General features: G+C 39.7%; 3 protein-coding genes across 3 annotated transcripts in view; all 3 read right to left on the bottom strand.

Annotated features, from left to right (window-relative positions):
* Positions 1–183: 183 nt before the first annotated feature.
* LOC140922089 (dynein light chain Tctex-type 5-B-like) lies at positions 184–1652 on the bottom strand. The gene has a single exon (XM_073372114.1). The coding sequence runs from the start codon at positions 1540–1542 to the stop codon at positions 931–933; it is 612 nt and encodes a 203-aa protein (XP_073228215.1). The 5' UTR covers positions 1543–1652; the 3' UTR covers positions 184–930.
* Positions 1653–2723: 1071 nt separating this feature from the next.
* Positions 2724–10339, bottom strand: LOC140953892 (pancreatic triacylglycerol lipase-like). Its single transcript, XM_073403269.1, is given in 9 exon segments — positions 2724–2802; positions 3422–3601; positions 4417–4540; positions 5548–5799; positions 6110–6298; positions 6667–6957; positions 7270–7332; positions 7335–7496; positions 10261–10339. Coding segments are annotated over 9 exon segments (1419 nt in total).
* A 2194-nt stretch (positions 10340–12533) lies between these two features.
* The window catches only part of LOC140953893 (uncharacterized), a 12247-nt gene continuing 10963 nt past the window's right edge, over positions 12534–13817 (bottom strand). The window contains exons 9-10 of the mRNA XM_073403270.1: positions 13644–13817; positions 12534–12981 (exon numbers count right to left, since the gene is read on the bottom strand). The exon at positions 13644–13817 is cut by the window's right edge and continues 42 nt beyond it. Coding sequence (XP_073259371.1) covers positions 12980–12981; positions 13644–13817 — 176 coding nt within the window. The 3' untranslated portion in view covers positions 12534–12979. The remainder of the gene's footprint in view (positions 12982–13643) is intronic.

The following is a 13817-nucleotide window of genomic DNA, read 5'->3' on the forward strand; positions in this document are numbered from 1 at the left end:
ACAGCAAGATGAGAAAAACGTGAGTCACTCTTAACAGTTTTTAAAAAAGGAAGTAAAACAAAGATCAGATCAAGGTAACTGTACGCCAAGTGAGTTCACTAGCTTCGTCGGAGTCACCGGGAAGTTGCTGTGTCATTAAATTTGATAAGCCAAGTAAAATAGTTTAATTAGAAAAACATAAAATGAAAGACAGAAAATGTTTTTACGTTTAAAAGACTCATTTCACATCACTCTTTTAGCCGGTTCAAAAGTGATTGAAAACATGTATACTTCAGTTTATTTCTTAAATATTTTATTTGTACGTATGTCGTTTCCGTGGACGTTCATACCTACAAAGCGGGTAACAAACAGTGACAAACACAAACACAACACTGTTTCTTAGCTGCAAACCTGATTAACTAAGTTTTAAATAGAAGGTAAACTTTCCCAAAGTTTAAAAGAGGGTAGTCATTGTTTGTTTTTTAACCAATTCAAAAGTTTTTTTAATGAAAAATCGCTAAATAAAAATCATAAGTCGGTTCGCTCATATTTTACATCAGTGATCATCCACCCATGACCATGCCATGTTGTTTTAAATATTGTGTATTTGCCGAAGTATTCAGAAAATATGAAAGAAAAGAGAAACTGCGATTGCAGACCAATATCGCGTGACCTATTTTAGTGTCAGAGGTACAACTATACTCAACAATTAACGGATGAATGCTGAATACAATTTTGCTAAACATCTAATTCTTTCACTATGTTTTGTATACGTAAGCTGAGCAAGACAACTGATCTGAGATTTACAGAAGTTTGTAGAGTTTATCTGATAAAAGTCATTTTTGGGATCGGTTGGCACAGAAGTCTGGGCTTTATAGCAGACAAACAAGCTCCATGCTTTTCGATATGATAGATCAAACTTTCGTTGAAACGGCTCTATACCCTGTGAAGTTATTCAAAATAAACACCGAACACCGTTGCTACCGCAAACACGGTGCTATTTTCCACGGATGCTGTAACCTGCGTGTCGTGTTCGGCGTTCCACAAGCATCTACTCGCCACCCTGAGTCCTTGGTCATTCTTCGAGCCAACATTAACAAAGCACACAAGCTTATATCGTTCAATATTTAGACTCTTTACTTGCTCGAGGATCCTTGAACTCAGAAGCTTGGTTAAAAAGCCACACGTCTCCGCCGTGTAGGTTTGTGTAGCGAACATACCTTCCAAGCTATTTCTGATAATTTCTCTCACCTCTCGTTCTGGAAACCTTCTCTTGGGCTCGGTACGATACGTGTTCTCGACGGTTTGCCCTTCATTGTAGCCCAGCTTTTTTTCTTGGATGGAATCAGAAAGCTTTCGCCATAGACGATAAGGGGAGACATAGGGCTGTGTGCCTGCTTTAGAGGCTTTCCGTGAGGCTTGTGCCCCCAGCGACACTCGGCGCGCTGAAGTAGAGCTGCTTATTGATGTACGCCTCGTAGAGGCAACAGCCTCGTCGTCGTGATCGGTAGATGACTGGACAGACTGGAAACTCAGAACTCGAGGTCGTGGCTCGAAATCCATGCTGCTACTTTCACGAGAAAACTCGCAACGTAATTAACTTAGAGGCTATTGTAAAGTATGTAACAAAAGCTTTGCCAAACCCCTCGCCGCGCCCCCGACTTGTATGATCTCTCTGCTTCGGCTCAGTGGATAAGTGCTGAACAATAATTACCTTTGATAGTTCGGATACATAACTAAAGCGGTTTTGTATTTATAACGTCAATTTTATTTTTGCAATTTATCTCTGCTGTTCTTTTAGTAAAAAAACGGCCAAATGTTTTCCCTTCATAAAAATAGCGTGATATCACAAAATAGATTAACAGTATCGTGATCGCAAAATATCGTGACTTAAAAGCTCTTAAACGAATTTATGCAAAAAACTGAACTACTTACACAAAAGAGTTCGTCATGCATGATCTCAAACAACTGATATAGCAAATGGCTTAAAGTTTCATCATACTTCAGTTGAATTTATGCAAGATATTTCGCAATCGGCTGGTTTTGATTGTTTCTTCTATATATGTGACGTGACTGTCCCCAGTATATTTTAGCTGCTTTTGAATTCTTTCTTGGGCGAATCTTTATCGAATACCTGATGGAAGTGATAAAATGAAGTAATAAAACGATCTGAAAGAACTGAAAGAAGTCCCTAAGCATAATAATACTAAAATCGCAGTGAGATTTCTTAACTCCGTACGAAAATGACTAAATCACACTTCTTGTACCCAGGCTTTCCTTTCACTCTCGGCCAGTTGAAGGATGTTATGAAAAATACCCGAACTAGAATGGTGATATAGCATTCATGGTTAATCCAATTGCAAAGTAGTTAGAGGACAATTTGAGGTTTTTCAAAAGTACTTATGGAGTAGTAGTTTTGGTGATTTACCTGAATTTTACAGAGCTAAAAGTAGCATGAAAGCTCGACTACGCGTGACTGATGAGACTAATGATGTCATATCTCGAACCCATGGTAACCGATAGTCCGCGATTTTTTTGTTCAAATAATGTGTCTGAGAAATAACAGAACAAGTTGGAGAAAACCCTTCGACGTGTAGTGTCCGCCCCTCCGATCCACTTTTTCAGTTATGGATTAACATTGGACAAAGAAAATCAACGGACCTTTCCAGTACTAAACAAATTTATTGCTTCATTTAAGACATGCAAGTTTGATTTGCAGTGGTTTGGTACAATTTTCTCATTTTTCAACAGGATACGTCTCCAGAAGACAGATTTTTAACAACACCTGTGAACCCCACATAACAGTTGAAGCAAGCCGAAAATCTGTAAAACAAAGAAGAAGAAAAACAAAGATTAAGTAAATCAATTAAGACATCTTACTAGTAAACTTATTGAAAGAACGCTTTCTTGGATCCATAGGGATGCCTTGTCCCACTCTTGCGAATCCTAGGGGGAATTTTTCGCGGAAGGCCCAGTTCAACCCCTTGACCGTGCTTGTAAATAACCAGATTGTTTGTCTCCTGCCAGTTACCGGCTTTTATTCGCGTTGTGATTTTGATTACGATAACTGATTTCACTCTGACTCAGTGCTGAGTGGTGTCATCCTGTAAACAATTAGCTAGCGGAGCTAAAAACAGTTCCAAAATTGAAAGTGAAAAGGAAAAAATACAATATGCAATTATCTAAGTGTGACGTGATTGCTCCATGTAAGGGAATCCAAAAAGTCTAGGATTCTGGATTCCACGCGCGTGGATTCCTTATTCCAGGTACTGGATTCCAGTCTTTGCCAGTGGAACTTGGATTCTAGATTCCAATCGTTAATTGGATTCCGGATTCCAAATTCCAGGCATCCGGATTCCACAGGCAAAATTTTCCCAGGTTCCGGATTCCACAAGCAAAAATTTCCCGGAATCCGGATTCCCTGACATGGGGCGAGACTTACATTTGTGTGCTCCTTCCGCTCTGCGCTCCTGTCCATCCGGGACTTACGGTGACCTTTTGAAGTCTCCACTGCTGTATCCAAGAGGAGAATGTCTGACGAACCTTGATCTTCATAAGTTTGCCGATATTCACAGAGGTGGGCACCACAAATGTTTCAGTGCTCTTCTTTTTAAGATTACGGCTGCAATCAAAACAAATGGTTTTGCATTACTAATACGGTCATACCTCCCTTAAGCGACCATCCCAAATGCGAAGATTTAGTTGTCGTTTACGTTAGGTGGTGCTTACGAGAATCGAGTAAAAGGGGCTCGCCTCCGATAAGAGGTTTAGATGCATTTGCCCTTATGTAGTTCCATGTTGTCCCTTATTTACGTCCCTTGTATCCTCTGAGAAGCATAGCGCCGCCTGGTAAGCTCAGTTGGATAAGCGTCGGTCTGCCGAGCGGAAGGCCAGGTCTCAGGGTCAAACCCTGGCCGGACCAATACTCAGCATCTTAAAATAATTGAGGACAATGTGCTGCCTTTGTTGTACCATTTACAAATGGTTAGACATTCTAGTCTTCTCGGATAAGGAAGAAAAACCGTTAGCCCCGTCTCACAGCTTTTTGCTGTTCTGATTCTTGCGGGACGTAAAAGAACCGACACTGCTGTTCGTAAAGAGTAGGGGGCGTAGACCCCGGTGGTGTGGTACAACCTTTCATGGACTGGGTGGCTAATTATAATGAATGGGTTGACATCAATTGGGACGCAAGTCCTATTTCATGCCCTTTCACCGGGATGAGTCACTGTGGCGAATTTAAGAAATAAGTAAATAAATAGAGGTCTGCTAAAAGCATTAAGATCAAATATTTTTGGGACTTGCATCGTGTCTGCGGTGCAAATGTCTGGTTTTGCTGGTACCTTGTAGGCGCGTGTAGGTCCATGCAGCCTGTCGTAATGTTACGGCCTGATGTAAATCGAGGCCGGTAAAATTAAAACTGAGCTTAAATAATGATACCTTTTTAGTTGAATGGATTCTGTTTCTCCTCCATCGCCATACAATATGACAACTATATGGGCTTTCAGAAGAGATGACATCAACGACCAACTGGTATCGAATGTAATCGTAGTGTAATAACGAACTACAGAAACATAAATGAAACGGTTTAGAGCCATCTGCATTGTAGTCCGTAATTTGCATTGCTAGAAGGAACTCAGTCTTATATTTACAATACCATGCTACGTTTATAATGCATATTTTCATTGTACCAGCAACATCCATCATCATCATCACCATCATCAAACATAAACGAAGTAACTATAATCAGGGGCACCCAACGAGAATATAGTTCAAAATCTCTTAAACATAGCATCGTTAAACGTATTTCAGTATTTAAACGGGAGGTATAGGCAAATTTTTAACCCCTATAGATTTTTCATCAGTCCGGATTTCCTAGCTGAAAGTCTTGTGATCCGAAAATTATAGGGATCAAAACTTACATTTTCGAAAATTTCAGCCAGAAAAAAGGCTTCCGAAAATTCTAGGTGACCTTTTTAGGGTAAAAATCCGTTAGAAATGGGCAATTATACCATATTTTAGATGTTTGAAAATCCTAGGAGAGGCAGGCAAGCAAGAAATTTTACAACAAATGTTCGGAAAATTGTAGATCTCAAATCGTCTTCCGAACAGATATTTTCCGAAAGTGGACGTTGGGTGCCCCTGTATAATACCGACGTCTGAGTTCTAATTTTCCTGATTTGCTAATCCAGCCTTTTTCAGAGAGCTGGAGGCTGGAAGAGGGGGGAAGAGAAAAGTGATTTTGCCCTTACAGGATCATTTTATATGGGTTTGCCGAGTGTCTCTTTGCATTGTAGTCTGTTAGAATTTCATTATAATCTAATACCATTAACCCTTTCACTGCCAAATGTGGCCAAAGGCAAATTTCCACCAAATTTCCAAATTTCATTTTCAAAAATTTTGAGAAGCAAATTCCATCAGGCGAAAGTACAGGCAGAGAGCTTTCACTTGAATGGTCACATCATAGGATTTCGTCCACAGACTCAAAAGTTAGAGTCACCTTACAAAACTCTATCAAAAACTCTGGCAGTGAAAGGGCTAACAATATAAAACTAACTAGTTGGCATTTACCGCAAAATGGAGAGCTTTTTTCAGTGTATAAATAGTGACTTCCATGAATTTGATGATTTTTACTCTTCACAGCTTCGTACCCCATGATAGGGCACGTTCCACTGCATTTAAGACAGCGACCGCGGTCAAACTCATCAGCGTTACTGCATGGGAATCCTTCCATGGCATGCATACAATTTGGTGACAGCGAATCGATGAAATAGTCTGTGGCGCGAAAGTGATCGCACACGACCGGATTGAGGGGTCCCCATTCTGAAACAGACGATCAGTTCTAAAATCAGTAACTTGATAGTACCGTTAATTAAAAGCAAGTGGTCCATAGGCGCCTTAACGGATCAGGTGGATAGAACGGCGCAATAACGTTTCTAAATATTTAACGCAAGAAGACGAGATATCCTTTAGGTTTGCCGTGTCTCATGCTGCAGATAGTAACCTAAAATTTCAAAACATTTTGAAAACAATACTGTGATTTAATTGAAAAGTAAAATGAAAGTCCTTCGTCCTTTATATTTTAGTTTCGATGCAATTTGTTTTGAAGAAAAAGAACCGGAGGGTAAATTACCTGTGGTCACATCAAGGCAGCCCACTTGGTTTACCCCTCCATTGGGATAGAAATCTATGTGTCCGCAAGGCTGTTCTATTCCCCATCGCTTGGCATCTGTATGAATGACGTCAACAAATGTAGCATCACTGGGATCCAGTCGAACCGCTGGAGGAGTTGAAGCAAAGAGTGGTCCTGCTGGATCCAGTCCTACAATCATACAATCATAATTTGTTGAAAAATTTAGGTGAAAAGTGTCATGCTGAACGCTGAATATTTAATTAAACTGACGGGTTGACTTCTCCTTTAATTGTCAACAAACGTCTGGTGCATGTGAAAGGAGTTAAGAGTTGCAAAAATTCAAAGTAAGGGAAGTACTGCTTTCCATATCCCTCAAGGCAAACACGCTGATTATAGCAGTTTTTTTTTTTAAACGTGGTTACCATCTACACGGACCTTTTTTTAGACGATCTATTTCTTTTTCAAGCCGTCATGTAGTACAAGTACAAAGGGTGGGCTGGGCCTTGCAATGTTTCACACAGCACGAAAAATAGGAAAAACACATGGATAGTTATTACCTGTAATCCGACCTAAGGTTATTCCCGCCTTCCTCAAATGACTACCAGTGTAACCAGCGATTTGACCTCCAAGACTGAATCCCACTACATGGAAGAGGTCCGCAGAACCTTGGGTCTGAGAAATGAGGAACTTAATCAGCTCTCCTATCATGGCTCCTACCAGACGAGTGTTCCCTGTGGCCTGAGCATACGGAGGTAAGCTTCCTTTGGGCCAGTTTACAAGAATAACATTACAGTCAAGTTTTCCCAACAAACCATCTTTCATTCGCGTCATCCAGCTCGGATGGAACTCTGCAAGATTACCCATAAAAATAATTGTTGAAGAATTGCTTGGTTGGTTTCAACGTTATCAAGTAGGATTAGGATGGGTGGGATGAGCCAATGCGTCGATCTGTTAACAACCAACAAAAGGCCAACTTTTGGTTCTTATTTTTGACGTTCTGCACGTCTTAAGTTCTTTTCTTAAGGTTGCTTTGGAAACTTCTTTGAGCCTTTCGTCAAATTCCTTCCCGGCAGAGATCATTGTCGCTCGAACTATTAGAAGGACAGGTACGAGTTCGGAGGGTTGGGGTCTTTTCTATACATAGCAATAATGTTACATACCAATAAATCCATGCACGACAATCACAGTTTTCCTAGTTTTATTGTAGTGAGACAGCTGAAGCATGTTAAGTCATAATCGTTAATTGTCTTCTGCTGTTCCAAGTTGGACCTGGTGTAGAGGTCAAACGTTGGCGAGATCACCGATGGTGGTAATGGCAGAAAGGCAAAGCGATGATCAAAAGGCGCTGCATTGCTAAAGCATCCATACTTATCGTAGCAGACTTCAGCTTAAGGAAATAATGAAAGTAATCAGAAACAAATTAGTACAGCTATTAACTGCTGATTTTAAATAGTCTTCGCTTTCTGACAAAAGCCTTTAGAAAATATTAGTAAAACGACCACGTAAACAAAACAATTAATGGAAGCCTCTATAGTTTATAAAAATGTAATTTACCGGATAGTCTCTATTGGAACAGCTGAAGTGGATAGGTGGAAAAGAAAACCAACACTGACTTTCTCTAAAAAATATTGTCAAGCTCAATACTACTTGAAAAAAAAAGGAAAAAAAAGGTTTCTGCGTAACTCAGAAATGACTCACTTCAGGAGACATCGATAGTAAATATTAGAAAATATTAAAGTAATAGCGGAGTTCTGGCGCGCGAAGCGTGCCTGCGGATCACCATGGGTAAGTAAATCTACCCATCCCAGAAAATTTGATAATCACGTGACCGTACACCGCCCGCCCGTCCGTCCGCACCACAGGGCAACGAATGTTCAATCTCACACTTTCTAGCTAGGTTGGGAACACAGGAAGACTGATATTGCACACATATTGCACACCAATGTTGTGATCAATTGACAGCTGTCAAAACAGGGTATCCGCTGACCAGTATCACCTGACCGTATTGCGGGCTCAGGCGTTGACCCATCGAGGTCGAGTATCTTTTTGAAATAATCCGCTGACAAGTTACTAGTTTTCAAATGATTGCAGGCTCAAGTTTAATCTTTTTTAATTCATATGAAATATGTTGTGTTTTATATGTGCCGCACAATTAAAATTTTGATTTCAAACTGACCTCGGAAGCTAAAATTCAGCCAGTTTTTACAGGCAGGGAAGACATGCCGGTTGCTTTTAACTTTTCACACCAAGTTCACACGTTGGTCACGCTGTGCGTCCAATTTTTATACTCTGACTGGTCAAAATTTGACAGCTGAGTTCATGCGGAAAATTTATGCAGCATCTTAAATCTTGTTTACTTTGACAGCTGAAGCTGAGAGAGTTTTGCTTCAACTTGTGATGCTTTTAACTGTCTTTTTTCACTGAATGTACAAAGTGAAATTCAGCTGCTATCAAGAGTCTTCTGTTATTCACGGCTAGTTTGTTTATTGGGTTTTTGGTTGAGAAATACGTCGCTATGGCAAAGTCGGAAATCCGATTTCGGATGGCATCGTTTTCGTTTTTCACCTTGCTTGATGCGTAAGACGGTTGAAAAGTCTGAAGCGATTCTGGCCTTACTAGATAGTTTTCAGTGCAACTCGAATGGTAAGCCTGAGTAATTATTGTATTTGATGTTTGTTTTTTACATCTAATTTAATAATAAAGTCGAGCGTAGTTTATGCGGCTATTTGGTTTATGCGCGTTTGTAAGATTTAGACAATGATCTGACCGAGTATCAGGTTTGATTATAAGCTTATAGAACTTTAAAAAGCCTTTAGACGTTTTCGCACTGCAAATAGAAAGCAAACGTTCCAAAGAATATTTAGTTATAATTCTGGCTGTAAAAGAAAGCTTAGAGCGATTTTCTTTCCTTGAGTTCATCTTTGAAAAAAGGAAACACCGGCAAGCCGGCTTAAAACATAAACAAGGATTTTCAGAGACACTTATATACTTGTCTTCGTGAATGAAAATTGTGGTCTCTGTATATGTTTCATCGCATTATTTTCCTTTTATTGATTGTTAGTAGTCTCTTTTGTAATTTTAATCGCTGAGCCGTTTGTTTTCAGTCGCTCATGAACATCGCTTGCAGGAGTAATCAAAATGCCGAGCGTATCAAAGGCTGTGCATAAAAGTGGGAGGGGGACAAGGGGACGGGGACATCGGGACGCGTGTGTGGGGACTTGGGGACGCGAGACGAGGGACTTGAGCACATCAAGTATGGGACGTGAGGACGTGTGGGACGGGGACGCGGGGACGTCAAATACAGGGACGCGGGATTTGAATAATTATCGCAAAAGTTGGACGTAAATGCGATATCTCGTTCTTCGTGAAAATGTGTTATTTATGGTCAACATTAGATTCCATCTTCCAAAACCACATTGGACACCTTATGATGTGTACACAAAATATGTCTCTTTAATAGGCGTAAGCGCAATGACTATCGTGATTAGGGTTAAGGGTTGATTTCCACTGTCGCGTAATTTTTCCATGCCTACGTGTGTGAAAATTGGCATTCGCAAATAAGATAGAGACAATGTATGAAAGGTCGCACGTAAGCGTAAAAGTAGAATCTCGCTCAACTTCACGTTTAATCTCAACAATTTATATCTAGCCTATATCTTAGTTATTTACGTGGTTAAAATTTACTTGCGTTAACGTGCATAGCCAAAAACGCGTCAGTTGATATCAACCTTTAAACACTGTTAGCAGGCATTTACTGTTAGGTTTGCCACTAAAAATATATTTAGAACAAAATAAATATTGCCACAATAGTTGAATCCCTCGTGGTTTTAGTGGTACAGGCGGTGGATTTCGGAGTTAGCACTTCGGGATTGAAGCTCACTTATGCCACTTAATCATAAATTTATTTGGAATCGAATGCTGTTATTTTACATAATTTTTGGCAACCGCAACCCACTCTACCATGCTTTGGGCTCCAATGATCCATCAGCAAGAAGACCAGGACAACGGTTTCACTTTCTTCAATGCAGGGGGTCTTCGCCGAGTCTTCGCTTCATAAACAGGCATGGAGGAACCCTAAGGAGTTCAGGGTGGGTTACCTTCACCAAAACATATTCACGAGGAAAGTGACCGATATCGCATTTACCTCCAACTTTTGCGATAATTATTCACATCCCGAGTCCCTGTATTTGACGCCCCCGCGTCCTCGTCCGACACGTCCTCACGTCCCATACTTGATGTCCTTAAGTCCCTCGTCTCGCGTCCCCAAGTCCCCACACACGCGTCCCGATGTCCCCGTCCCCTTGTCCCCGTCCCACTTTTATACACAGCCCGTATCAAACGCTTTTGAAGATTACACATCGTTATAAAACCATTAAATAAAAAATAAATATAAAAAATTCTTTATCATGTTGAAGCGTATAACTCTATTAATCTTAATTTAAACAGTCGACTTTGGCGCTTGTCAAAAGTGAGAACCGGCTAGCCGTATAGGTGATTTTGGAAATTTTTTTAACGGTTTCGCTAAAAGCCCACGTGCTTCGAGTCGTCCTGAGTATTGAATGAGTGCAATTTGTATTGCAAAATTGTGAAATACTGCATTCTGTCCGAGGTCTGTAGGATAAAAACAGCGCCTTATGGTACTGTTTCACCTTAGATGTGATGTATAAAAAGTATAAAAGGTTGGTTTGCACGTCCCCAGACTTGCTGGCAAGATTTTGTAAAGTAAACTTGTCGAACGCAAAAAATTCGGCCTGATTTATTTTCCAGGCCTAATCTACTGTGATCAAGAGCCATTATGGCTCTTAAATGTGATCGAAGATGATTGCTATTTTTTGGGTGTACATATAAGGCTATCAACTCGATGTAAGATTAAGTTCACTCTTAGATGGACTTTTTGCAAATTATTTTTCTCTAAAATCACTTAGCCTTTCTCTCAAAAGTCACATGAGTGTGCTCTAAAGTTAACTGATTTGTGGAATACAAGTCGACTCCCGATAATTCGAACCTTCAAGGGAAATAGAAGAAAGTTCGAGTTATCGGGAGTTCGAGTTATCGAGGGTAAAATTATATAGAAAATGATCTGAAGGGAAATGAAAATTGCTTCGAGTTAGCGAGAGGTTCGAGTTATAGAGGGTTCGAGTTACCGGGAGTCGACTGTATTAGTTAATATTAAAGAGACTTTGTGAGAAAGTACGGTAAAGCTTTCATTTTTCTTCGGAGACCAGAGAGGTGGTGTTCGAGTTTTTAAAAGGCGAGTCGAAACGGGCTCTTTGAGTTCTAATATTAGCATGAGAGACCCTTGAATTTTGACCAACCAAAATACTTAAATTTGCGTTCATCCTCTTGGATCTATTACAAAAGAAGGTTCTTCGTCTCTCGCCATTCTCTAACCAAATGGATAGCTTGATCTCGGACTATCAAAGAACTGATTGTACAAACAGTCACTATACTTACCACTTAAAGGCCCAGCCAGGCAAAAGACAACCATATACAAGGGGAGCATTATTTTTTATGCCTTACGGCGAAATGTGATCCGATCTGATGACGAACAATCTTGGTCGATTTTCGTTACCTTGACCTGCGAAGGGTGACAAAACGATATTTTTTTGAAAAAAAAATGGGACAGCTGGGCAATCAGATAATGGTTAGTTTATTCCGAAATGTTAATGTTTGATAAGTTAATTTTAGTTTAGTTAATTTTACTATTCTTACAGTTGCCTTATAGATCTTCGGCAGATACAGACAATATTCTAATCTACAAACCACAATATAACTAAAGCGTAGGCTGGAACGAAGTTCTTACTTGAGCTGATGATACTTCAGTTAAACCTACAAACACGTGGCAAAAGTTTAAGTCACTTCAAGAGATGTTACGTTACGATAGGGCGTACTAATTACTTTAAATTATTTTAAATTACAGTTTTGCTTTGTCTCATCCACTGACAACATTGTCGGTGCAGCTGAAAGAAACCGATTCTGAGTTCGAGGAATTACTTTGAATAGAAGCACGTTAAGTTATTTCAATAATTGTACGCACTAATCGTTAGCAAAGAAAGAAGATTGTTTGTCAGGTGGAGGAAAATGTCAATAACAAAAATAATTTGAAGAGTATCTGGAAATGAAAACTATTGGTACAGCTTATTCGATGCTTTAATCTCTTGGCTTTGAAGCTAAAACTACATTTACTTACGAAAATGCATTACCGATGGATTTTTTTCTTTTGTTACGATATAAGAGAATTTACGCGCATTCCTTCTATTCCCATCGTTACAGGTAATGTATCTCAAATGGGAAATTTTTTATTAAGCATGCGCAGTTGCAATTGACCGGCCAGGAGCGTAAATTTTGACTCCGACAATAAAAATCGTCTCCACGGGTGTGTGTACATTCAAGTTGGCGTTAGAGAGAAAACAAAGACAGCTGATTAACTGAAATTAATATTATATTATTTTTCTTTTCATTTATTTCTTTGCTTATTTTATAAAACTGACTGCAAATGTGAAATCGCTGGGCCGATTAAAAACGTACAATGACAGCCTGACAGCAACCAGCATAAAATGACTCTACTTAGCGTTTTGTACCGGGTGCTTAAACTGACTGAATGAAAACTAAGCAATTAAAGACAAAGTACAAAATTGTTATGATTTGTTTTATTTTGTTCATTGTTGTCTGCGTTCTGGGAAAAGAGAGAAATTCAGAAAAAATATCCTAGGATTGAAATATATATTTTTGTTCGCCTTAAGAATGGTCTTCTGAGATCCGAAAAAGAAAAAGGTTACAAACTATTATTCATACATGATTATGCACTCAGCACGATACTCTGCTATTCCACTATCCACAGTTCCGTTTTTATCGGCCTTGGGGCTTCCTTCCTGCAATAAAATGGATAGTTGAGGGTTGAATTTTATTGGTCCGTTTGCAAAAGAAATAATAACTTGACTCTTTTGTTTTCAAAAAAACTTTGTGATTGGATAATCTATTCCGAGTGGCCCGGTTCGTGTAGTCGCACTGTGAATCAATACATCAGGAAATGTATATGCAGCATGGTGTGGAGAATATGCATTCTGGTGTTTATAGGGATATTAAGAAGGACAGGGCAGTGGCGATACCATTCAGGTGCCGTTCGCGTTTCAGAAGCCCTGTTGAGAGAGTGCTCCGGGCAGCATAAACCCCACCCATGATTGTGTACAACTTGGTCTATTCGTTACCTCTACTATTTTGAATTTAGTGTACGGAAGTCCGACGTAAACAGATGCACTAAAAAATCCCCCTCCATGCTGACTACCACATCTTGGAAATCACGCGAAACTTAATTCAATGCGACCTGTATTAACAGTACTGTGACAGTCACAAAGGAACTGATGTCAAACGACTTGTAGGGATTTGAATAATGAAAGAAAGCCGTAAACTGAAATTCCAGGTGTATTATAGGCCGTTTAAAACGTTTCAATTTTTTTTCCTTTAAAGAGCAAAGCGCTTGAAACTGAAGCAGATCTAATTTCATCAATGTGCCACTATGAAAAAGCACACTTACAGCAAAAAGGAGCATTCGAGGTTGTTTTTAAGTAGAACTTTCCTGTCCTTTTAGTAAGATCAGCATCATAACCCATGCGTGGACATGCACCATTACAGCTACGGCAACTCCCTCTCTTAAATGTGTCATAGTTAACACACGGATACGCCCTCCAGGTGCAAGATCTTTTCACAG

This window comes from Porites lutea, chromosome 12, assembly GCF_958299795.1.
Source record: "Porites lutea chromosome 12, jaPorLute2.1, whole genome shotgun sequence".
In the NCBI taxonomy this organism is placed as follows: domain Eukaryota; kingdom Metazoa; phylum Cnidaria; class Anthozoa; order Scleractinia; family Poritidae; genus Porites; species Porites lutea.